The sequence below is a fragment of the Eubalaena glacialis genome, chromosome 4 (assembly GCF_028564815.1).
Source record: "Eubalaena glacialis isolate mEubGla1 chromosome 4, mEubGla1.1.hap2.+ XY, whole genome shotgun sequence".
NCBI lineage: Eukaryota > Metazoa > Chordata > Mammalia > Artiodactyla > Balaenidae > Eubalaena > Eubalaena glacialis.
The window spans coordinates 180,543,178-180,567,581 of record NC_083719.1 but is presented as its reverse complement, the minus strand read 5'-3'; the positions used below and the strand labels follow the sequence as shown (position 1 = coordinate 180,567,581).

The 24,404-nt window shown below is 39.1% G+C and overlaps 2 protein-coding genes across 4 annotated transcripts in view; both read right to left on the bottom strand.

Annotated features, from left to right (window-relative positions):
- Positions 1 to 229: 229 nt before the first annotated feature.
- ZNF558 (zinc finger protein 558) lies at positions 230 to 15,776 on the bottom strand. 3 transcript variants are annotated; one of them, XM_061190566.1, is made up of 10 exons: positions 15,707 to 15,776; positions 14,803 to 14,890; positions 10,416 to 10,502; positions 9,411 to 9,536; positions 8,766 to 8,854; positions 8,066 to 8,152; positions 7,728 to 7,854; positions 2,161 to 2,256; positions 1,566 to 1,648; positions 230 to 1,062 (listed from the first exon to the last, which is right to left on the bottom strand). In XM_061190566.1, exons 4-10 carry the CDS (start codon positions 9,439 to 9,441, stop codon positions 280 to 282), a joined length of 1,296 nt encoding a protein of 431 aa, XP_061046549.1. In that variant the 5' UTR covers positions 9,442 to 9,536; positions 10,416 to 10,502; positions 14,803 to 14,890; positions 15,707 to 15,776; the 3' UTR covers positions 230 to 279. The 3 variants fall into 3 exon arrangements, with proteins under 3 accessions (XP_061046549.1, XP_061046551.1, XP_061046550.1); XM_061190568.1 differs by lacking the exon at positions 8,066 to 8,152; XM_061190567.1 differs by lacking the exon at positions 10,416 to 10,502.
- The window catches only part of LOC133090694 (olfactory receptor 7E24-like), a 37,314-nt gene continuing 28,647 nt past the window's right edge, over positions 15,738 to 24,404 (bottom strand). Inside the window, 2 exon segments of the mRNA XM_061189055.1 lie at positions 15,738 to 15,952; positions 16,037 to 16,132. Coding sequence (XP_061045038.1) covers positions 15,738 to 15,952; positions 16,037 to 16,132 — 311 coding nt within the window.

Genomic DNA, 24,404 nt, shown 5'->3' with positions numbered 1-24,404 from the left:
CTATTCTGGAAGTGGACTCCTCAGCCAGCAGTAAAGCAGATGACAGTAGCTCATGCTGACATCTTGACTACAACCTCATGAGAGATCCTGAGCTAGAACTACACAGCTAAGCTGGTTCTGAATTCCTGACCTATAGATAATAAATGTTTGTTGTTTAAAGCTACTATGTTTTGAAGGGAAATTTGTTATGCAGCAACAGATAACTCATACATCTAGTGTGAGTTATCACAAGTTGTCTGAGAGATAAGAAATCAGTGAATGTTTTCCCAGTTATTGTAGTCATATCCACCTATTATGGATTCTCTTGTGCACAGAAAGGTAAGAGTTAGTGGTGAAAGATTTCCCACAATGATTACATTCATAGGGTTTTTCTCCAGTGTGAGTTCTTACATGTTTCTTAACAGCTGAAAGATTATTAAAGGCTTTCCCACAGTTACTGCATTCATAGGGTTTCTCACCGGTATGAATTCTCTTGTGCACAGTAAGAGAAAAGCTACTGCTAAAGGATTTTCCACACTGATTACACTCATAGGGTTTTTCTCCAGTATGAGTTCTCATATGCTGTGTGAGATATGAGCTCTTCCTAAAGGTTTTCCCACAATCACTGCACTCATAAGGTTTCTCTCCTGTATGAATACTGTTGTGCCCAGTAAGGGAGGACCTCGTGCTGAAGGCCTTGCCACACTGATTACATTCATGGTGATTCTCCCTCGTATGAATTCTCTTGTGGCTTTTGAGGTTACAACTAGTACGGAAGACATGAAAACACTGGTTACATTCGTAGGGTTTTTCTCCAGTGTGGATTCTCACATGCAGTCTGAGGGAGGAAGGATCATTGAAGGCTTTCCCACAGTCATTGCATCCATAGGGCTTCTCCCCATTATGTATTCTCTTATGAATAGTGAGGTAGGATCTACTGCTGAAGGATTTGCCACACTGATTACAGTCATAGGGTTTTTCTCCAGTATGAATTCTTTTGTGCTGAGTAAGGTTAGATTTTGTGCTGAAGACTTTAAAACACTGATTACATTCATTGAGTTTCACTCCCAGATGACTTCTCTCCTGTTAAGAGATGAATGAAAACTATAATTTATAATATTTTTTAATATTCAATGCTGTTATACAAATTCTCTCTCCCAGGAATTCTGTTACATTATTATAATTGATGTTTTGGTTACCTATTTTAAATGCTTGTCAAACTGGGCTTCTGCCCAGTTTGAGCTCTTAGAGGTTAAAAAAAGAGAGACACATTGCCACAAGTCCTTATCATATTCACAGAGCATCTTCTGATAAATTTAAGACCACTTTATATTTCGACAGTCAATATTTTAATCACATTTAAGGAAATATTTACTTGTGGAAACTCTCAGTAAAGAAACAAGTCTGGAGTTAATTTATAGTTTTCTCCAAATTCACAACTGATTTACAGTATCTCTCCTGAGATACCATTATCTCATATGTAAATGACATTTCCCTTTAATGACTCTCCTGTTTATTCTGTGGCTTTTCTAACTTATGGAATTCTCCTACTGTGAAAAAACAGCAATCAAGCATGTTAGTCTTACCACTTTTACACCATTAGAATGTTCTTTTCTAAAAACATGCTTCTTAGGAGTTAACCATTTTGCTTTAAGTACCGTCTCCAAATCTGAAACAAATTGAAAAGAAATTTAAGTTGACGGAGAAAAGAAATACAAAAGTACACACGAGTATAGACAGACTGAGGGATTAGGGTTTTTGAGGAAGTTTGCAATGAAAGGGATATGAGTATTCAAATTACAGGTATTAAAAAAGGATTCTAAAAGGATTAGGACTGATCAGAGATTTACAAAGGGAGGAATTATCAGGAAGGTAAAGTAGGAAGGAATTGGACAAAGAGCTCATATGAGACTTAAATTTAAAAAGGAAAAGAGACGTCTTTATTTTTTCCCCCACTGAGTCCAAAGTAAAGTAGAAGATGTTGAACAGAAAGTTAAAGAGGAAAGAAAGAAGGTGCATGAGGAAGCTCATAACAAATGTTCGTGGCCATCTCTGTCAGAAAAAAGGACATTTTACAAAGTTCCGTGACTGGCATTTCCGAATGTAATACTCCCATGCCCTGAATCACTGGCTAGAGCTATTCCTCAAAAAGACTATTTCTCATATCTTCCTAGTGCTCACCTGGACAGGTGCCTGGAAGAATTCCTCTTTCCTCTGTCATCACCTTGTCTTCTTGCTCCAACTGGGAGATCAGACTGGGTTTATCAACGTGATACCCTATTTGTGGAAAAAAGATGTGTTATAGGGGGACTGTGCAAGTGACAAGCAACTGCATGAAACTGAAGCCAAGAATTCTGAAGACGGGCAAGTGTGGCTTTGGGAGCAATGAAATAATTACATCTAAATTCTAATGAATATAGTAACTCTCAGGAAACAAAAATACAAGCAACTCATTCAATATCCAGGTGACAGGGCACACATAGGCCCAAAGTCCATGCCCAAGTTTTTAAAAAAATTCATTTATTTATTTATTTTGGAGCAGAGAAAGGTTTATTGCAAGGCCATGCAAGGAGACGAGGTGGCTCATGCCCTAAAAAGCCTCGAGCTCCCCAAAGGGTTTTGGCAAAGCATTTTTAAAAGCCAGGTGGCGGTGGGGGGGGGGGGGCAGGGGGGTTGCAAGGTACATGATCAGATCATGCACAATTCTGATTGGCTGATGATGAGGTAACAGGGTGGTGTCACAAGGGTTAACTTTATCAGTCCTTAGGCTCCAGGAGGCCTGAGGCTATGTGCTCATGGTCATCAAGTAGTTAACATCTTCCATTTGGTAGTGGTGGTGTGGGGGGGGGGGAATCATGCCCAAGTTTAAATACACACTTCAAAAGCTATAAAGCTTTTAAATATAGAGAATATAAAGTCAGGGTAAGGAAATATTCAGTTCATAGGGAAGGAATTAAACAGAAAGCTCTATGAGCATGGGGACCATGTCTGTCTCCATCACTGTACTCCTACACCCCGGTAACAGACCCAGAAACAGACACATGCTTGAAGTCTTGAGAGAAATGATGACAATGAAAAGCATGGAATATGGAACTTCAGAAGTCCCCCTCTCTATAAAAACAGTGAACAAACTGGCAAAAACTGTCAGAACAACTTTATCGCAACTCTGAAAACTTATCAAAAGTCTACAGCAACCAGGAAAATGCTTAATCAAAGACAAAAAACAGCTGACATTTTAACTGACCCTTGCCTCATCCTCTACTCCTTGCTTTGGCTGTGACATTGCAGACAACTCCTAGTACTAGAGGGAGTAGGATGGACCTTATTCTCAACAAGCTGTGGTTGTTTGTTTTGACCTTTCTGGTGGCTCCCTGAAGGACTGGATCAAAGGGCTTGCCTTTACTTATCTAACCCCAAACTCTCCGAAGGCCGAGCTGGTTACCCAGCGGGCATGTGCTGAAGACATTAAAAGGCAATATATTAGCCACTACTGCCTGAGGCAAGTAGAAACAGCAAAGGAAAGCAAAAGGCAAACCAAGAAGCCTGGAGGAAAAGTATAGAATAAAATGTTTTGGGGAATTTTTGAAAAGCTTTCTGAAAAGCTCCCTCATACTCCTTTGAATCTAGAAAGCCATGTGCATACCCAGGCTTGGGCACATGCTCAGAAAAGACATGAGAGGGCACTAAGTCCTCACCTTTGGCAGACCTTCAGGCTCTGCACAAACAGGAAGTGAAAACTAAGGTAGAGTTATAAACTGCTTGATTTTGAAGGTATGCCCCTGTATAGAGAGACTAGGAGCTTTTTATTTTTTGTTCCAAGTGTTCAAGGAAATCTGATAAATCACTAGCTAACAGAACAGAGTCTTCAGTGGCCACATACAACAAATACTGACATTACAAAAATGAGTTCAGAAATATCACTAAACATACATACCACACCAACTAAGACAAGCAACAACAACAAACTCTAGGGATGGGGAAAAATGTGATTCCAGAGTTACTATGTTGTAATATTCCAAATGTCTAGTTTTCAACAAAAAATTATAAGGCAGGCCAATACACAAAAGTATGGCCCATTACAGGAAAAAAACCCCCAAAATTTAGTAGAAACTATCCTTCAGGAAGTCCAAACATTGGACTTGCTAGACCAAGAATTTAAATCAACTGTTTTAAATATGCTTAAGGATCTAAAGGAAACCATAAGAACAAATTCTGACCAAAGAGAAAACATCTTAAAGAGACAGAAATTATAAAAAGAAACCAAACAGAAATTATGGAATTGAAAAGTACAATAACTATAATGAAAAATTCAGAAGAGTGGTTCAACAACAGATCTGAGCAAGAAGAAAGGATCAGTAGCCATGAAGATAGGACAACTTATATTACTCAGTTTGAAAAACAGAAAGAAAAAAAGAATAAACAAAATATGACCAGCACCTAAAAGACCCATGGGATACCATTAGACATACCAACATACACATAATAGAAGTCCCTTAAATGAAGAAGGGGCAGAAAGAATATTTAAAGAAATAATGGCTAAAAACTTCCCCAAACTTGATGAAAGGCATAAATGTACACAACCAAGAAGCTTAACAAACCCAAAACAGGATAAATTCAAAGAGTTAGAATCCATCCTGAAACATATAATCAAACTCTGGAAAGACAAAGACAGAGTATCCTGAAAGCAGCAAGAGAGAGGAGATTCATAATGTGCACAGGATCATCAGTGAGAGTAATAGATAATTTTGAATCAGAAACCACAGAGGCAACAGGCATTGGGATAATATACTCAAGCTGCTTTAAAAAAAAAAAAAAAAAAAAAAAAGTGAACCAAAAATTCTGTCCTTCGAAAATAAAGAAATAAAGACATTCCTATAAACAAAATCTGAGTGTTTGTCACTAACATATCTATCCTACAAGAAATGCTAATAGGAGACTTGCAAGCTGAAATGAATGGGCAATGAATACTGACTCAAATCCACACAAAGATATAAAGAACACCAATAAAGGAAAATAAATATAAAAGTCAAAAACAATTGTTTATTTTTGGTTTGTAACTCATGTATGTTTGGCTATGACTCCTCTTTTTTTCTAATATGATTTAAAAGAGAAATGTCTGAACTAAAAATTATAAATCCATGTTAATGAAACAATGTATAAAGTTATAATTTGTAAAAAACAAACAAACAAAAAACAGCATAAGGAGGGGCACAGATATACAGGAGCTAATTTTTTGTATACTGTTGAAATAAGTTGATATGAAATCAAAATAGATTGTTTAAAATTAAAATGATAATTGCAATCCCTCAGGCAACCACTAAGAAAATAACTAAAAAATATAAACACAAATGAGAAGGGAATCAAAATGGTCCACGAGAAAATACCTAACACAAAAGTAAACAATAATGGAGGAACTGAGGAATAAAAATGATATAAAGCATGCAGAAAACAAACAGCAAAATGACACAACTAAGTCCTTCTTTATAAGTAATTCCATTAAATGTAAACAGACTAATCTGTCCAATTAAAAGGCAGATTTTGGCAGAATGGATAGAAAATAATCAATTATATGCTATCTATAAGAGACTCACTTTATATCTAAAGACACTAACAGGTTGAAAGTCAACAAGTGGAAAAAGATATTCCATATAAACCACAGCTAAAAAAGAGAGAATGTGACTATACTAACATCAGGCAAAATAGACTTTAAGACAAAAATTCTCACAAGACACAACAAAAGATATTATATGATGATTAAAAGATCAATTAATCAAGAAGATATAATAATTACATATACATATCTAACAACAAAGGTCTAAAATACACAAATTCAAAACTGACAGAATTGAAGGGAGAAATAGAGTTCTACAATAATAGTTGCAGACTTCAATGCCCTACTTTTAATAATGGGTAGAACAACTAGTTAAAAGACCAACAAAGAAACAGAGGACTTAAACAATCCTATAAACTTACTAGACCTAACAGACATAAAACACTTCACCCAACAACAGAATACACATTCATCTCAAGTGCATGTAAAACATGCTCCAGAATAGAGCACACGTTAGTCCACAAAACAAGTCTAAATAAATTTAAAAACAATGAAATCATACAAAGTATCTACTCTGACCACAACAGAAGCAAATTAAAAATAAGCAACAGAGGATATGTATTGAAAAATTTAATATTGTTAAGATGACAATAATAACCAAAATCATCTACAGATTCAATGAAATCGCTATCAAATTTCTAACAGCTTTTTTTACATAAATGGAAAGGTGATCCTAAAATTCATATGGAATTGCAAGGCATCCTGAATAAACAAAGCAGTCTTGAGAAAGAACTAAATAGGAGGAATCACACTTACTGACATCAAAGCAATGGTAATGTGGTAATGGCACAATGCTAAACACAGATTAATGGAAAATAATTGAGAGAACATAAACTCGCATTTTATGATCAAATAATTTTTGACAACTGTGCCAAAACAATTCAATGGGGGAAAGAATAGTCTTTGCTACAAAGATGCTGGGACAACTGGATTAATACATGCAAAAGAATGAAGCTGACAATTTCTCCTAAGCCATATAAAAATTAACTCAAAATAGATAAACGATTTCATTGAAAAGGTAAAACTATAAAATTTTTGGAGGAAAACATAGAGGTAAATTTTCAGGACCTTGGTGGCAATAACTACGTATGATACCAAATGCATAAGAAAAAAAAGGAAAAAGTACATAAATTGGACTTTGTCAAAATTAAAACTTTTGTGTATCAAAGGATACTATCAAGAAAATGAAAAGATACCATACAATGGAAGAAATCATTTGCAAATAGGATCTAGTATTCAGAATATAATAAACCTCTAAAACCCAAAAACAAAAAAGCTAACCCAATTAAAAAATTGGCAAAGAACTTGAATAGACATTTCTCCAAAAACGATAAACAAACAGCCAACAATTACATGAAAAAAATGTTCAGTGTCATTAGTAATTAGGGAAATGCAAATCAAAACAACAGTGAGATACCACTTCATACCCAAGAGGATGGCTATATTCAAAAAAACAAATGTTGGGGAAGATATGGAGAAACTGGAACCCTCATATATTGGTGCAGCTGCTGTAAAAAACAGGTTGGCAGTTCCTCAGAAAGCTAAACATAGTAATCTATAACCCAGAATTCCACTCCTAGATACATACTGGAGAGAACTGAAAATAGGTGTTTGAACAAAGACTTGTACACAAATATTCAAAGCAGCATTATTTACAATAGCCAGTAAGTGGAAACCACCCAAATGTTTATCAACCAAATGAATGGATAAACAAAATGTGGTATATATCCATAAAATAGCATATTATTCAGTCATAAAAAGGAATAAAGAAACTATGCATGCTACAACACAGTTAAACCTTTAAACATAAAGTTGCCTGAAAGAAATGAGACATAAGGATCACACATTTTATGATTCCATTGATATGAACTGCTCTGAATAGGCAAATCCATAGAGACAGAAAGCAAATTAGTGGTTGCCAGTAGTGGGGAGTGGGGAAGGTAACAGGTACTGGCCACTTAATGGGTACAGGTTTTAGGGGTGATGCACAACACTGTGAATTTATCAAAAGCCACTGAACTGCATACTTTAAAATGATTAAAATGGTGAATTTTATGTTATGTGAATGATACCTCAATTTTAAAAAAGTCTTGTTACCTGAGTCATTAAATAAATGCAGGAATGATGTCAGGCTTACCAAGTGAAGCCAGGTTCCTGCAGTTCTCCAGCATCACATCTCTGTACAGTGTTCGCTGAGAAGGGTCCAGCAGTGCCCACTCTTCCTGGGTGAACTCCACAGTCACATCCTCGAAAGTCACCAAGTCCTAAACCACCACAAACATCACGGCTTAGCCAAGTACCAACCCCACCAATGTTGACAGGAAAAGAGCCAAGGATGAGAGAGGAGTAGGAACAGGGAATCCAAAGCAGAAGCTGTATGGGCAGGGTTCTGATCTCTGCTCTCAACTGCTCCTAGGGTCAGCCCTGAACTCTCTTCTCCTGTCTATTCATGCCCACCCCCAATGTTAAATGTACCTCTAACACACAGGTGATTTTCTTTTCCAGTGAGACTGTGACATCCTGCAATCGAATTCCCTTCAATCTCAAAGGATGAGCATAGGCCTAGGACAGTGCAGAAATCAGAGAAGTACTTGGTAAATGGATGAATGATGCCCTAACAGCCATCACCGATTGCCTGAGTTTAGGACACAGTCATGTCTTTCCTTAGCTTCCCCTTAAAACTCTCAGCAAAGGGGGAGGAGAGTAGGGAGGGAAGGATTGGGAGTTTGGGATTAGCAGAGGTAAACTATTATATATAGGATGGATAAAGAGCAAGGTCCTACTGTATAGTACAGGGAACTATATTCAATATCCTGTGATAAACCATAATGGAAAAGAATATGAAAAAGAATATATATATATATATTCTGTCACTTTGCTATACAGAAGAAATTAACATGACATTGAAAATCAACTATACTTCAATAAAATTAAAAAAACAACAACAAAAAACAAAAAAAACCTCTCAGCAGAGCATGGTGTAGACAGTGACCCTGGAGGAGGCTCTACATTGCAGTAAATGCTGACATATGCTAACACTGTTTGGGTTGCCCCAAACCCTCCATCAGATGCCCGAAGACCTGATTTGGCTCTGATGCTGCAGGTCACTGAAGGATAACAAGTCCAACTTCTGGTCAAAGGAATAATGATTTGGAAACAGGAATATCTGACTCACCTGTAACCAGTGTGTCAGGAAGCCATTAGCCAACCCTTCCTCCTCTGTGCATCCTTTCTGGTGAGAGGCTGGGTACGGGGAAGACTGAGCTGGAGAAGAAGAAATGTCCCAAGAATCCAGGTTTGCCCCCTGTTCTCACACTCACAAATCTGGAGGCTCCCTCACCTACTTGTGATTGACTGTATCCCCAACAGACACAAATGACTATTCCCACACACAGCACATACCGACACCCAAACACCCATACCCAGCTTCCACAGGAAAACAGAACAGAGCACTCTCTCACCCAGGGCCAGAAAATAGGGCCAAGCGTCCCACAATGCTGGAGGAAAAGACTACTATTTCCATTTTGCGATGAAGAAACTGAAGTCCCAAAGGACACCACTGTTATTTTTTTTTTCAGTTTATAGAAAGAATTAGAAGTATAATTGAAAAGCTCCCACACATTCGCCACACAGGTGACATCTCCACAGACACTCAAACCAGCTAAGTCCCAAATCCCAAGAACCACAGAGTCAGGCACCAATGACGTCCAGGTTCCTGGGGTAACACACCCGCCTCAACTTCTCAGTCCCTTCCCTCTACCTGCTCTGTGGTGCAGGGGCCTTTAACACGTGGGCTCTGAGGGCTGACCCCCAAACTCACCACACGTGGGGGACAGAACCATGGTGGCCATCCTGTGCTTCAGACAGTAAGTTTTCCTGGGCAACAGGGAGCAGAAGAACGAGGACGCTCCTCCTCTTATCCCCGCAGTGCACTCAGGACAGGGCTCTGGAATGAACGGGAAAGCACGAAGTGTTCACAACCAATTTCCCTCTCCAGGCTACCGAGGACAAATCTCTCTTAGCCTGTCCACCATTTCCTCCTTCAAAATGCGTCTGCCTCTGCCCACAGTGGTGGCTACCGCTCCATCCACCTTAAAACCTCAGCTTCACTGAGTCTCAGGGCACATTCTTCCCATCCACATGGTTGTCACAAACACATTCCCAGCGACAATCCCTCACTCACTGGAGACTCTGGCCCCTGACTCCCAATATTCTTTCAACCTCCCATCCTACCGCACTCGAATGACATCAGAGCCCAGGAGGGTGACCCTCACAGTACTACGAATCTGTCCTCTCTCCACCTTGGCCACGCACTTCCCCAGGCACCACCCTAGACTTTGTCATCACCCGACATGATTCTACACCTACAACAATAGTTCAGAAATTTCTCTCTCTGAAGCCAATCTCCCAAACTTCGACCTTGCTCATTCATGTTTTTCTTTCACTATATGTGTTCTTCTCCCACGCAAAGGGCTCAGTCCACACACTCTCCTACCCTCCTGCTAGAGCCACCTCCTCTCCTCATTTTTTACTTTCCCAGCTTGGGTCTCACCGTCCTTCATTTCAACAAATTTCCTCACTCCCACCTCCTACCTTCACTCTGGCCCAGCAGGACTCCAGCCAGGCATGATTCTAATCATCTGCCTGCTCCATGGCAACATCTGGGCAGACCAACCTGCACAAGAGTGGTCACGTTGCCACCTCTAGAAAAACATGGTCAGCAACGTGAAAAGAGCCCTCAACACCACAGGGCAATTCTATAAGTCAATGTAACTTCCTACTCGTGAACCCTTCTCTTATCTCTTTAAATCTCACACAGCCTCACCTTTTCCCTCTATGGTTATCAGCTTCCCGAATAGCTTGAATGATCCAAGCTTCCTGGTATTCACAGCCACACTGAATCAGGGCTGACCTGTGTGACCAACAGAAAATTGTGGAGGTGACTTCTGAGGGTAGATCCCTACAAGGCACTGTAGCTTCTGCTTGGTCTTCTGAACTGCTTGCTCTAAGGGAAGGCAACTGCCATGTTTCAAAGACACTCAAGCAGCCCTGTGGAGAGACCTACTTGGAAAGGAACTGTCCCCTCCGACAGTCAGCACTCATGTGCCAGAATGTGAGGGAACCTCCTTGGAAGTGAACCCTTCGGCACCAGTCAAGCCTTCAGATGACTGCAGTCCCAGCTGATAACCTCCTGCAGCCTCATGAAAGTCCCAAGCCAGAACCTTCCAGCTAAGCTGCTCCTGAATTCCGGAACGACAAAAACTGTGAGAGATGGCAAATGATTATTGTTTTAGTCACTAAGGTTAGGGATGATCTGTCATGCAGCAATACATAACAAATACACCCTCATTTTCAGCAGATGGTCCTGCACCTTACTTCTCAAAGTCATCTTCATGAGAAGGAATCTACCTTCGTATCTTGCCACCAAAACTATATTCTGCACCATGGTTTCCTCCCTCTCTTGTTATAAACCAGGGCCTGCCTTCTCTATAACACTGGGCTCTGCAGTTCTGTTCTGTGTTCCACTCCATCTGCCTTTTTAGGAGCTGGACACCATCGATTCTCTCTCCTTGACCCTTCCCTTCAAGCTCTCCCAATCTACCGGACTCCCTCACACCATTTAAACTCAATGAAGTGTTTTTGGTAGTGAGACAAATTTATCCTAAAGGCATAGTTTTCTTTCTAGTTACCACCCAGTCTGTCTCCCTCATCATTTTTTTTTTTTTTTTTTACTCTCTGTCTCATTTCCTCATGTCCCACCCACTCTGAGACACAGTTTAATTTGGATTCCACCACTACCAATTCAATCAGTAGAATCACCATTGATCTTATTCACAGAACGAAGATGTAGATTGCAACTACACTGATACCATTTCTTATCTGTCAGGTCAACAAAGACACAGGGGACCACATCTTTCATTGGCAAAGCTGTAGAAAAAAGCACTCTCATACACTGTTGGGGTAGAACTCCTGTGGAAGGAAATTTGTTATCCTCAAGCAAAATGCAAAAACATTTATCATTTCCCTGTCAATCACACTACAAGGAATCTATTTGAAAGATACACAAATACTAAAAGACATGAGCGAGGTTATTCACTGTAGCATTATTTATAATATCAAAGGATTGGAAACAATACAAATTGCTATATATAGGAAATTGGTTCAGTAAACTACGGAATATCCACATAATGAAGAAGCATGAAGCCAAAAAAAGAAAGACACGATCTCTAGGTATTGATGGAGAGTTTTATCTCCAATAAGTTTAAATGAAAAACAACAACAACAACAACAAAATCAAGGTACAAAGCAATAGAAATGGAATGTTTCCTATCTATAAGGGAATGCCTCCTCTCCCTGGAGTTACAGAATACAACGTAACTCCATAAAACCAGCTTCTCAAGGTCTCTATCTGTGTCCTTCCTGCATCCTAAAGATAAAAGCAATAAAGTGAGTGTGTGCAGGGAGGGGAACACTGGACACTACGGTTGAGTGTCCAGGTGAAAAATTGTTGCAGAGAGTCTTTGACTCCTGGGCCTGTGGGGTAGACAGATTAATGCCTCTGCCCCAAAGATGTCCATGCTCTACTCCTCAGAATCTGCGAATATGTGACCTTACATGGCAAAAGGGATTTTGCAGATGTAAGTAAGGTTAGGATCTGGAGATGGAAAAAATTATCCTGGAATATACATGTTGACCCAATGAAATCACAAGGGTTCTTCTTTATAAGAGGGAGGCAGGAAGGTCAGGGTCAGAGAAGGAGATATGAGAATGGAAGCAGAGGTGAGAGAAAAAGAGAGAGAGAGAGATTTAAAGATGTTCTCACTGGCTTTAAAGATGGAGCAAGAAGCCACAAGCCAAGGAATACAGGTGGTCTCTACAAGATGGAAAAGGAACGCAGCCCTGCCAACCCATTTAGGATTTCTGACCTCCAGAGCAAGAAAATAAATGTGTGTTACTGTAAGCCACTAAGTTTATGGTAGTTTGTTACAGCAGCCATAGGAAACTTGAACAGCCTTTCATACCAAATCTTCCCTGAGGTCTTAGTGTGACTCCAGCAGACCCAGACAATCTAAAGAACAACAACAACAAAAACAAGCTCATAGAGATAAAGAATAGACTGGTGGCTGCAAGGGGTGGGGGATGGGGATAGGAGAAATGGGTGAACTGGTTTTTTTCTTTTTTTAAATTTTAAATTGAATAAAAATTTTTTTAAAATAGAAAGAAATGTTCTATACTGCTCTGTCCAACATGGTAGCTACTAGTCACATGTGGCTCCTTGAAATGTGGCTTGTGGGACTGAGAAAATGAATTTTTAATAGCATTTTTCATTGGTTTAACTGAAATTGCTACATGTGGCTAATGGCTACATGCAGCCATTAGTAGACAGTCCAGCCCTAGACATACTCAGGTCTGCCCTTCTTCTAGCATGTGGAGAAGGGGCCCTGTGAGAGGCAAAGTGGGGTGAAAAGGGGCCTGAGTGATGGGAATGCCTGCAAGACTGCACAGCCAGCAGCTGGGAGCACAGAAAGAGTTCTGTGCCACCTAACAAATGCATAAATGAATGGAAACACCAGGACATTCTCTCAGTTCTAAACTCCAAGCTCTCTTCTTTCCAACTCCACAGCCATCATCCAGGCTTAGGGAATAATCATCTCATTCCCTAAACTTCCCTAATACCTTGCCTCTTAAGTCTTCATTCGTAATCCTGAAGTCCATTTTAATCCACGTGCACAGTCCAATCATTCTTCTGCTCACACCTCTTCGGTGTCTTCCCCCTGGTCTCAGAACAGAGTCCACAATGATGTCTGACCGGACCCTGCCCGTTCACCACTTCAGTCTGGCTCACGCCCCTTATCCCTTGACCGGCTTGCCTCAGCCATCCCGTCTTCTCGGTTCATGAAGCACACCAGGCTCTCTGCTTCGGAGGCTGTCCACATGCAGCTCCCTCCGCCTGGACTGCTCTGTTGAGCCCTATGACTAGCTAAATCCAGTCCCAACTTTAGCTCTTTTATAAATATCAGTTCTTCTCAGGAGGGCTTCCCTGTTAACCTCAGGTTAAGTTCTCTTGTGCCAAGCTCTCCCATCACTCTTGCCATTAATTGTTTAAAATCCAAACTCCGTATTAGAATATAAATCTCACAGAGGCAGGACAAAGTCTGTTTGGTTCTCCAGGGTGCCTATACATCTGGCCCTAGGCCTGACACATGGAGAGGATGAGCCATCCTGGTTTGCCTAGAGTTCTAATCCTACTTTGAACCCAAAATATCCTGTGTCCTGGCAAACCTCTCAGTCCTGAATAAAAGAGCATGGTTGGTCACCATAAATTGTGCACCTGAAGAATATCTATTGCATGACAAGCAAGCATTCCCCTTAAGAATGTTGCAGGAAAGACAGAATGAAAAAGGTGCACGCATACACACACACAATTGATAAAACCCAACAGTATAAAATTACTCAAAATGACTCTCTGCAATATGAATCACCAGACTGTTATTTCGTAAAAGTTTAGAGAAACAAAGTTAATTCTTATAGAAGCCAAGTTGTAGAGTACAATCTTTGGAAACTATTGCCCTGCCCTTCAATCTGCAAGTTGTTGCTTAGTATTCCTCCAAGTGATTTTAAATATCATGAAGAAAAAATAAAACAAACAAAACAAGAAACAAAACCAAACAGAAAACACTTGCAAACAGAAAATACATCTGGTTGCTGGTCAATTCAATTTTAAATTTCTGTTGCCAATATAAAGAAGTTCAAATTATTTTTCCCCCATGTACTCCTGTATTTTGAATCTTTGTGGAAGATTTATAGGGTTTTAGAAGTCAAACTGAACTGGGCCTGAGGAATGTTGTTGAGTAATCCTGATATACACATAAAAAATTTATATATTTATACTTATATATAAAATCCTAAAATTTTTAGTATTATGGAATGCAAGTAAATCTATATTTCTGTTATTTATAGTTATTTACATGCTTGTTTAATGTGTATTTATTTGCACATAACTGTATTTACTCATTTACACTCACATCACCACACACCTTACTATCTTTCCCTTGAATATAATCCATCAAAGATAAATCTTTTTTTTTTTAAGATGCCCTCACTCTTAGTGACTCCTTGTGTTTACACCTGAGCACAGGGAAGGCCTATTAGCAGTTCTGCACAGCTGAGGCTGCTGGCACCTGTTGTTACAAGTTCCACATGGTACTCACCTGGTCACACAGAAATCCACGGGTTAGTGAGGACAGGTGAAATTTGAGGCTGGTTTCAACTCAAACTTGAACTCCAGAGATAACTTGTCTGTAGGAAAAAAAAAAAGAAGGGTACAAAGATTTCTTCTGAGGCCTTTTATAGGGCATAATACAGCTGCTAGATGGAAAGGCCACACCACTCACTTTTCTTTTTTGTATTTACTGTACTGATTTAACGTGTAATTGTTGGCTATGACCGGATTTTCCTGATTCCTATCCAGCCATCTGCTCTCCAAGTGGGAGAAAGCGGCTTCATGGGGTGTGCATTCATTCGCCTTGCTGAACTCATCTGGCTGGATAGTGATTTTTTTGTGACTCCAGACGCTTTTAATACTGCTTGTCACTCAGGGGCGCTAAAAGTGACTCAGCTAACCTTTAAGTTCATTCAGGGGTTTGAAGATTGTAAGACCCTAGAGCAGGGTTTCCAAACCTCGGCACTACTGATAATGCTTTGTCACGGGTGCTGCTCAGTGCGTTGTAGGATGTCCAGCAGCATCCGTGGCCTCCACACACTAGATGCCAGTAGCAGCCCCTCCCATTTGTAACAACCAAAACAATGCCTCCACACGTGACTAAAAGTCCCCTAGGGGGCAAAGTCACACCGGGGAAAGGTGATGGGGAGAGGGGGAACTCTGAGGAGGGGACGGCGGCGCCCAGAGCTAGGAGGAAACGGACGCTATGGGCCAACCAGCGGGATGAGCCTGAGGCCCCAGGGGTCGAAACGCGGCTCGCGGCAAAGGGGGAGGAAAGCCGGAGCCTGTGACAGGGGTGCCCCAGACCCATGCCCCTCCCTAGACTCCTACGGGAGCCCCGGGACTGCCCGCCGCTCACAGAGTCCTGACCCTCGCACTAAGCCCGAACGTACCACGTGAACCCAGTCCCCCGCGGAGAAAACTTTACACACAGCGCAGTGAGCCGCCCCGCGACTCCTTCCTCAGCACCGCCCGGCGCTTCCGCTTCCGGTCTCGGGCTGTAGCCAGGGACTTCAGTTTCCGGTGCCTAGCAGCCGCGGATAGCGGGGCATTGCGGGGCTCTGGGTTAAGGCGGCGGGCGGGGCGGCGGGCGGGGCGGCGGCCTTGCACCCAAGCCTCTGACGAGGTATTCTCGTTTGCTTAGTGAGTGCAAGGCTGGGCAGTGGGCTGGGTCAGCGCCAGCGACTGAGACCCACTCTAGGGGCGGGGCTGTGGGATGGTACCAGCTTGTGGGCGGAACCAAGCCCAGAGGGCAGGGTTGTTGGCGGACACCCGTTTCTTGACGGGACTGAGGGCGGGGCTGTGGCTGGGTACCGGATCTGGGGGGCGGTGCTAGAGTCTCAACCTGAAGGTGGGCAGAGACTAGGCCCAGGGGCGGGGATAAGGCGGGGGTGGGGCTTGGGTAGGCGGGCAGGAGAGTGGGAGAAAATCAGCTCCAGGGACGTGGATGAAGGCGGGGCTTTCCGTGGATTCCCCAGGCTGTACAGGTAGACGGATGCTAAATAAACAACTTTTCTTCAAGCCTTTCCCCATGTTCGCGGAGCCTCACACAGCCCAATTAAACGATATGGTCATATTTAGGATTTTTTTTTTTTTACTGATGTTCTTACATTTTTAAAAAAAAATTGGATCATATATTCACCTTTCTCTTTAACTTGCTGTCACAAGCCGGTAGATAGGGATCTAACGCAATTTTTTTAAAATGTTTTTTTGTGGGGGAGGGGGCTAGGTCATAGATACACATATAGGAAATCTTCAAACAGTGGTAGTCAGTAAAATATTCTCACTCCCCTACCGTCTCCCGGTCCTTTCTCCCAAAGATAAACATCATTTTCTCCTCTATCCTTCCAGATACAGTGTGTATATGTATGTATGTGTGTATGTATGTACAGGCCCAAGAGGGATGCTCCCCAGCAGGAAATGAAGCTGGTAAATTGTCTCATTCATTTGGATCTACTGAAAAGAGATTTAAATTTATGTTGGAGAGGATGAACCAGTGATGAATTGATAGAAATATAACAAAGAAACAAGGGAATTTTACCATTTAAAAAATCCAAAGAAAAAAGTGAGAAAGAGAATGTATTTATAAAATCTGGATCAAAAATAAAATAAAATAAAATAAAATCTGGATCAGATTCATATGTCATAAAATGGTAAACATCTATGTAATAAAACAATAGACACTGACTTTCGATTTATCCTAATTTATTATATAATTATATTGGGGGAGGGGAATTATGTTTTAAAATAGCAAGAGAACTACATGCTAATTTTTTCAGAGAAGAAGGTAATTAGAAAAAATCAAAAGCTGAAAAATGAAAAAGCTGTATAAGTAGCTAATTTAGAAATACAGAATTACAACCAGAAAAATAAGTTGTTTGTGGGAGTCAGAATAAAGACGGGGGGATGTAGCTTTTCATAAGGCTTAAAATATTATTTGAGATATATGTGTATAGACACACATACACACACACACAGAAACCTGAATTTTTATTCCAAAGGCATCATCAAACTCTAGGCAGAATTTATTAAAAAAAAAAAAAGTTCACTTTGCAAAAATAGACTTTAAGAACCGCAGACTTCAAGCATTAAAAAAAAAAAAGCTATAATCACTCTGGTGGAAAAAGGAATAGGCATTACATTCCACAATACATGACAAGCATTTTATGTACATTACTCCTGAGTATTTTCACGGAAACCCATAAGGAAATGCCATTATCTATCTCCATTTTACAGACGAAGAAATCAATGGAAGCATATTGCTAAAATGTTCATACTTCACTGAAATTTTCAACAGATATCATTTTATTTCAAAATCGTTTATTGAACTTTATTTTCATTAATAAAATATCTCATTCTAGCAAATAATCAAACAGTAAGTAGAAAACAGTTTAATAAAACTGCAGTTTTCTTTTGATATAGTTAAATATATCAATCACTTAATTTTTTTTTGACTTTCTGCCTCACATCTAGGAAGGTACTTCCTATCCTAGAGGTTTACTAGAAAACTTTACTAAATATTTAAGAATCAGGGAAACCGATGTAATGCAAGCTTCCTGAACATACACACAAAAAATCCATTATAACAGAATATTTGATGCAAAAATATTAAATTATTAATGAACTAATATCAATACAAATCATAATTAGGCAAGATTTATCTATAGAGTAACAAATATTTACACTTTAGAAGTTTAGAAAGGTAACCTATGACACTAGTTAATGTATGTAAGAAGAATTTTTCGTCTCACTAAGTGCCAGGAAATCATTTGAGAAAATGCATTGCAGCATTATTAAAAATAACAAAGAGATGGAAACAACCTAAATGCACATTAATGGATGAAAGAATAAGGAAACTGGGGCATATACATACAATGGAATATTATTTAGCCTTAAGAAGGAAGGAAGGACTTCCCTGGCGGCCAGTGGTTAAGACTCCATGCTTCCAATGCAGGGAGTGTGGGTTCGATCCCTGGTCGGGGAACTAAGATCCCACGTGCTGCACAGCGCAGCCATAAATAAATAAATAAACCGGAAGGAAGTCCTGTTATATGCTACAACATGCATGAACCTTGAGGGCGTAATGCTAAGCGAAGTAAGTCAATACAGAAAAACAAATATTGCATGATTCCACTTAAATGAGGTATCTAAAGTGTCAAACATAAAAACAAATTAGAAAGGTGATTTCCAAGAGATGAGGTAAGGGGAGCTGGGGAGTTATTTGGTGGGTGTACAGTTTCAGTCATGCACAATGGGGGGTAGGCAGTTTTCTGAGGATCTGTGGCACAACAGTGTGCATGTGGTTGAAAATATTGTAATGTACACTTGTAAATGGTTGGCAGGGTGAATTTTATGTTATGTTTTTTCATCTGCCACAATAAAATAAATTTGAGAAAATATAATACCCATCCTAATATGTAACTCAAAGAATGGAAAGATCTTACTCAATATGGAAAATATTAAAAGGGCATTAAACACTTAAAGAAAAAAAAGGTGTGTCTTCTGGTTCTGGACAAGATGGTATACACTCACATTTCTTTGATAATCTGTGCTAATACAATTTAAAAATGTGGAAATAATTAAACAGGCAATTGTATGAAAACTGAAAGATGTAAAGAGGAAGGCAGACTGACAAAGGACCTCAGCACTTGAGGAATAACACAACTATGAGGTCTTTAGGTTTTATTTGAATCTCCTATTTATCTCCTACTGATCACCAGAGAAGCTTGCAACCTGGAACTGACAACAGGCACAAAGAAACAAACAAAAAGAACCCTAAGAAAAACATGTTCTCTCTAGCCAAAAAGTCAGGGCATGGGAATCTCAGAACAGAAATATTTTTTACAACACTTTTCCTACCCCACCTAAACACCATGGATGACCTCCTCCATGATGTCAGTGGGAACCGAGTAGGAAGTATAGATGCCTGTTACCCATCCAAGAGCATCAGGTAGCCCACGTGGGCACTTTCCTGCCTGCCCACCTGGTCTCCACTGACTCTCTAATCCAGCAGCACCAAGTGACCCAGGAAGTCACTCTCCAGTCCCACTGGGCAACATTAACAAGAGCAAGCCAGATACCTGGTCTCCTGCTCACCTCACCCCCACCAGGCAACAGCAGGCAGGCCAGGTGGGCGCTTTCCTATTCAATGTACATCAGTGGGAGTCTGTCCTATTGTCTCCCCCAACAGGTGGTGTAGGAGATAGTCTACTGGATCAGTATCAGGAAAGACGAGAAGGAAGTCTGCACATTTGCCCCCATGTGGTGGCAGCTGGCAACCCAGGGAGGCACTGCCTTTCTCTTTTCTCGCTGGACATGGAGTAGGAATCTGAACTTCCACTCCCACCCAGGGTGGCATGGGGCATCCCTCATTCACCCAGTTAGAGAGGAAGGGAGGATATTGGAGAGGAAGGAGTTGGAGAAAGAGACTCTTCAATGCTGCCCAAGAAGTGCTTGGCAGACACCTCATGATGCAAACATGAACGGATAGAATATGCCAAAGTGTAAAACCTGATCTGCAGTGTCAGAGCCATGCTGTATTTTCAGTGTCCTCCAAGCAGAGCACAAATGAGGCAGCACAGAGTACCACTCCATGGACTCTGAAAACTAAATTATCATGGAAATGATGGCACACAAAATGATATCAGGACCTGAGTGCTAAACCTAACTGAGATGAATGTTTGCTAAAATGGAAGATTAAATAGGACGCTGAGTCTCCCAATATAATATATGAAATGTCCAGAAAAGAATAGAAAAATCACGGATCATGTCAGGGACCAGGAAAATCACAGCTAGGACACAGACAGTCATAAGATGCCAACCTTGAAATGACTCTGATTTTTATTTGTCAATCATTCCTCAATAAAGCTGGAAAAAAGGGGAAAGAGAAACATATCAACACATAAGATGGTTTGATTGATGATACAGAGATGATAGCGATGTGATAAAGCAAGTACAGCAAAACATGAATGGTAAAATTCATGTGGCAAGTATGTCTTGTTCACTGTAAAGTTTGTTCAGTTTTTCTGTATGTTTGAAAATGTTCACAATAAAATCAAAATCTAAAACAAAATCTGATATAACCAAAAGGAGAAAGAGATGAATATAAAATAATAATTGGGGATTTCAATACTCTCCTCAGCAATTGACAGTACTATGAGACAAAAACTCAGCTAAGATAAGGAAAACTGAACAATGCCTTCAAACACCAATAGTCAATTGGTTTATAGAACACGAAATTGACATTTATTGGACACTCCATTCAACAACATTAGAATAAACATTATTCCCATGCACCCATAGAAGATCCTCAAAAATAGAACATATTCTGGGTCATAAAACTCCCAGACTTAAAAATGGAAATCATACAGAGTATATTCTCTGACCATAATGGAAACAACCTTAAATCAGTAACATAAAGATAACAGGAAAATTTCAAAATAATTAGAAAGTAATCAACACATTTTTTGAAAAACCTAACGTTCAAATGAAAATCTCAAAAAAAAACCCTTGAAAAACAGATTAAAAGTAAAGAACATGAAAATATAGCATAACAAAATTTGTGGGATGCAAATAAAATAGTGCTGAGAGGAAAATTTATAGCACTAAATGCTTATATTAGAAAAGAAGAAATGTAAAAGAGAGTAGGAATATAAAATCAGAGCAATCAAAAGGAAGGCAATAACAAACATAATAACAAATCAGTGCATTCTAAAAAAAACGCAATGGAAAAAGTGATACAAAACATGATTAAGCGAAGAGAAGAAATAAAATCCCTGATTAAATAGATATGTCCCATATTTATTAATGGTTATAATATTGTAAAAACCTCATTTTCCCCAAAGTACTTGAATCAAAGTAACAAAGTTAAAGCCATACTATAATTTTAGAAAGTAGAGATGTTGATTCTCAAATTCACAGAAAAGGGAATTTTTCAAGAAAAAATAAGAACTCTTCTGGGGGAGAAAAAAGGACCATAGGGAAAGATATGAAAAAAAGGAATATACCAAATACTCTCTAAAGTTTGTTATTGTGGGAAAGAAAACAATGTTCAACAGCAAAAAAAGGTGCTTGGGGCTTTCCTGGTGGCGCAGTGGTTAAGAATCCGCCTGCCAGTGCAGGGGACAGGGGTTTGATCCCTGGTTGGGGAAGATCCCACGTGCCACGGAGCAACTAAGCTCATGCCACAACTACTGTGCCTGTGCCCTAGAGCCTGTGAGCCACAACTACTGAAGCCCACGCACCTACAGCCTGCCCTCTGCAACAAGAGAAGCCACCGCAATGAGAAGCCCACGCACCACAACAAAGAGTAGCCCTCACTCACCTGAACTAGAGAAGACCCGTGTGCAACAACAAAGACCCAACACAGCCAAAAATAAATTAATAAAATAAATCTAGAAAAAAAAGAACAAAAGGTGTTCAAGAAACAAGCTCATGTATATATAAAAGTTTACTATTTAATGAAGTTACCATTTCAAGTAAGTTGGAAAAAGATGATTTAAAATGACTTAAGGAGAATACATTACAATTTGTAAAAATTGGCTAAGTACTACATTCAGAAAAAAATTAAGCCAAAATAAAACGTTTAAACTCTAAAAGATTTAAAACGAAACATGGGAAAATCAGATATAATGTAGAAGTTTTACCCAAGTATAAGTTTTTACCCTCGCTGCAAACCAATGAACCAAAACAGAGAAAATATAATAAGAAGTAATCTGAAAAGTTCTTAGTTATAAAGAGAGCTTTCTGGGATAGAGGAGTGGCAGAAGTAATAAGGATATGCTTTCTGTATACTTAATGATGGAAGAAATGGCTAGATTCAGTAGCAAAAGCTTTGAGAATAGCCACTTATCTGATATAGAACACTTATCTATGAGTCTGCATGGCTGAGGTAGTTGTACACCGATACTCTTAAAAAGAGATGGGAGAATTCCTTGATGAATAGAGGTAAAGCAGATTCGATGGTTTCTAATATCTGAATGAATAAACATAAACTATTATGTTTCTGATTGGTTTATTGTTCAAAACCAAAATTGTGATACAGACTTATGAAATAAAAACCTCAAAAAACACACTTTCCAAAGCATATGGAACACAGCAAAAGCAGTTGTTAAATGGAAGTTTATAACGATAGATGACTATCTCAAGAAACAAGAAAAATCTCAAATAAACAACCTAACCTACCACCTAAAATAGGAACAAATGAAGTCCAGAGTCAGCAGAAGGAAGAAAATAATAAAGATTAGAGATAAAATAAACAAAATAGAGAACAGCAAGCAGGAAAAAATAAAACCCTAATGGAAAAGATCAATGAATCCAAGACCTGAGTTTTGAAAATATAAACAAAATTGATAAGCCTTTAGCCAGGCTCATTAAGGAAAAAAAGAGAGGATCCAAATAAACAAACAAACAAAAAATTGAAAAAAAACAAACAAAAGAAACAAGAAATAAAAGAGGAAAGTTGCAGCTGATATCAGAGAGTACAAAATAACCATAAGAGAATACACAGATCAGTTAGATGCCAACATTTCAGAGAACATAGAAGAAATGAAAAAATTCCTTGAAACTTGCAATCTTCCAAGAGAAAATCAGGAAGAACTGGAAAGTCTGAACAAACCAACCACTAGTAGTGAAATTGTATCTCTACTCAAAAAATTCTCAAAAGAAAAGTTCAAGACCATATGACTTCACAGGGGAATTCTACAAAACATATAAATAAGAGTTCATACCTATACTTCTCAAACTATTCCAAACACTTGAAGAGGAGGGAACACTCCCAAATACATACTAGGAAGCCACCATTACCAAATACCAAAACCACACAAAGAAATTACAAAAAGAAAAGAAAAGAAAAAGAAAATTATAGGCCAATATCTCTGATGACAATAGATGCAAAAACCTTCAAGAAAATCTTAACAAATTTAGTTCAACAATATATAAAAAGGATCATCCAAAATTATCAAGTGGGATTTATTCCAAGGATACAAGGATGGTTCAGTATCCACAAATCAATAAATGGGATACACCTCATTAGATAAAGGAATGATATAAATCACATAATCATCTCAACAGACACAGAGAAAGCATCTGACAAAATGTAACATCCAATTAATAAAAACTCTCATGAATGTTGGTAGAGAGGGAACATATCTCAACATAACAGAAGTCACTTAGGACAAACTCACAGCTATCATCAAGAGAAAGACAAGGATGTCCAGTCTTCCCACTTCTACTTAATATAGTATTGCAAGACTAGCCACAGGAAGCAGAGAAGAAAAAAAAAAAAAAAAAGCCATCCAAATTGGAAGGGAAGAAGTTGAGCTATTTGCAGATGACATGATACCATACATATAAAGCTATAAGGTCTCCACACACACACAAAAAACTATTAGAACTAATAAATGAATTCAGTAATGTTGCAGGATGCAAGATTAATATATAGAAATCTGTTGCTTTCCTATACGCTAATAATGAACTAAAAGAAAAAGAAAGGAAGAAAACAATTCCACTTAAAATCATGTCAAACAGAATAAAATATTTCAGAATAAACTTAACCAAGGAGGTGAAACATCCATACTCTAAAAATGACAAAACATTGATGAAGGAAATTGACCATGATACAAAGAAATGGAAACAGATGTCAGGGTCATTAATTGGAAAAATTAATGTTGTTAAAATGTCCATAGTACACAAAGCAATCTACAGATTTAATGCAGTCCCTATCAATATACCTAGGACATTTTTCATGAACTAGAACAAATAATCCAAATGTGTATGCAAGCACAAAAAACCCAAATAGCCAAACCAACTTGAGACAAAAGAACAGAGCTGGAGACATCACACTCTCTGACTTTAGACTATACCATAAAACTATAGTCATCAAAACAGTGTGGTAATAATGCAAAAGCAGACACATTGATCAGTGGAACAGAATAGAAAGTCCAAAAATAAATGCATGCACTTACGGTCAATAAATCTATGACAAAGGAGGAAAGAAAATACAATGGAGGAAAGACATTCTCTTCAATAAGTGGTGCGGGGAAACTAGACTGTTACATTTAAAGGAATGAAATTAGAACATTTTCTCATCCA

Coding starts and splice junctions, on each gene's coding strand:
- ZNF558 (XM_061190566.1), bottom strand. CDS start 9,441: ATGGCCACCATGGTTCTGTCCCCCACGTGTG. Junction 1,649..2,160: donor TCTTCCAGGCACCTGTCCAG/GTGAGCACTAGG, acceptor AATTTGTTTCAG/ATTTGGAGACGGTACTTAAA. Junction 1,063..1,565: donor ATTCTAATGGTGTAAAAGTG/GTAAGACTAACA, acceptor ATCTCTTAACAG/GAGAGAAGTCATCTGGGAGT.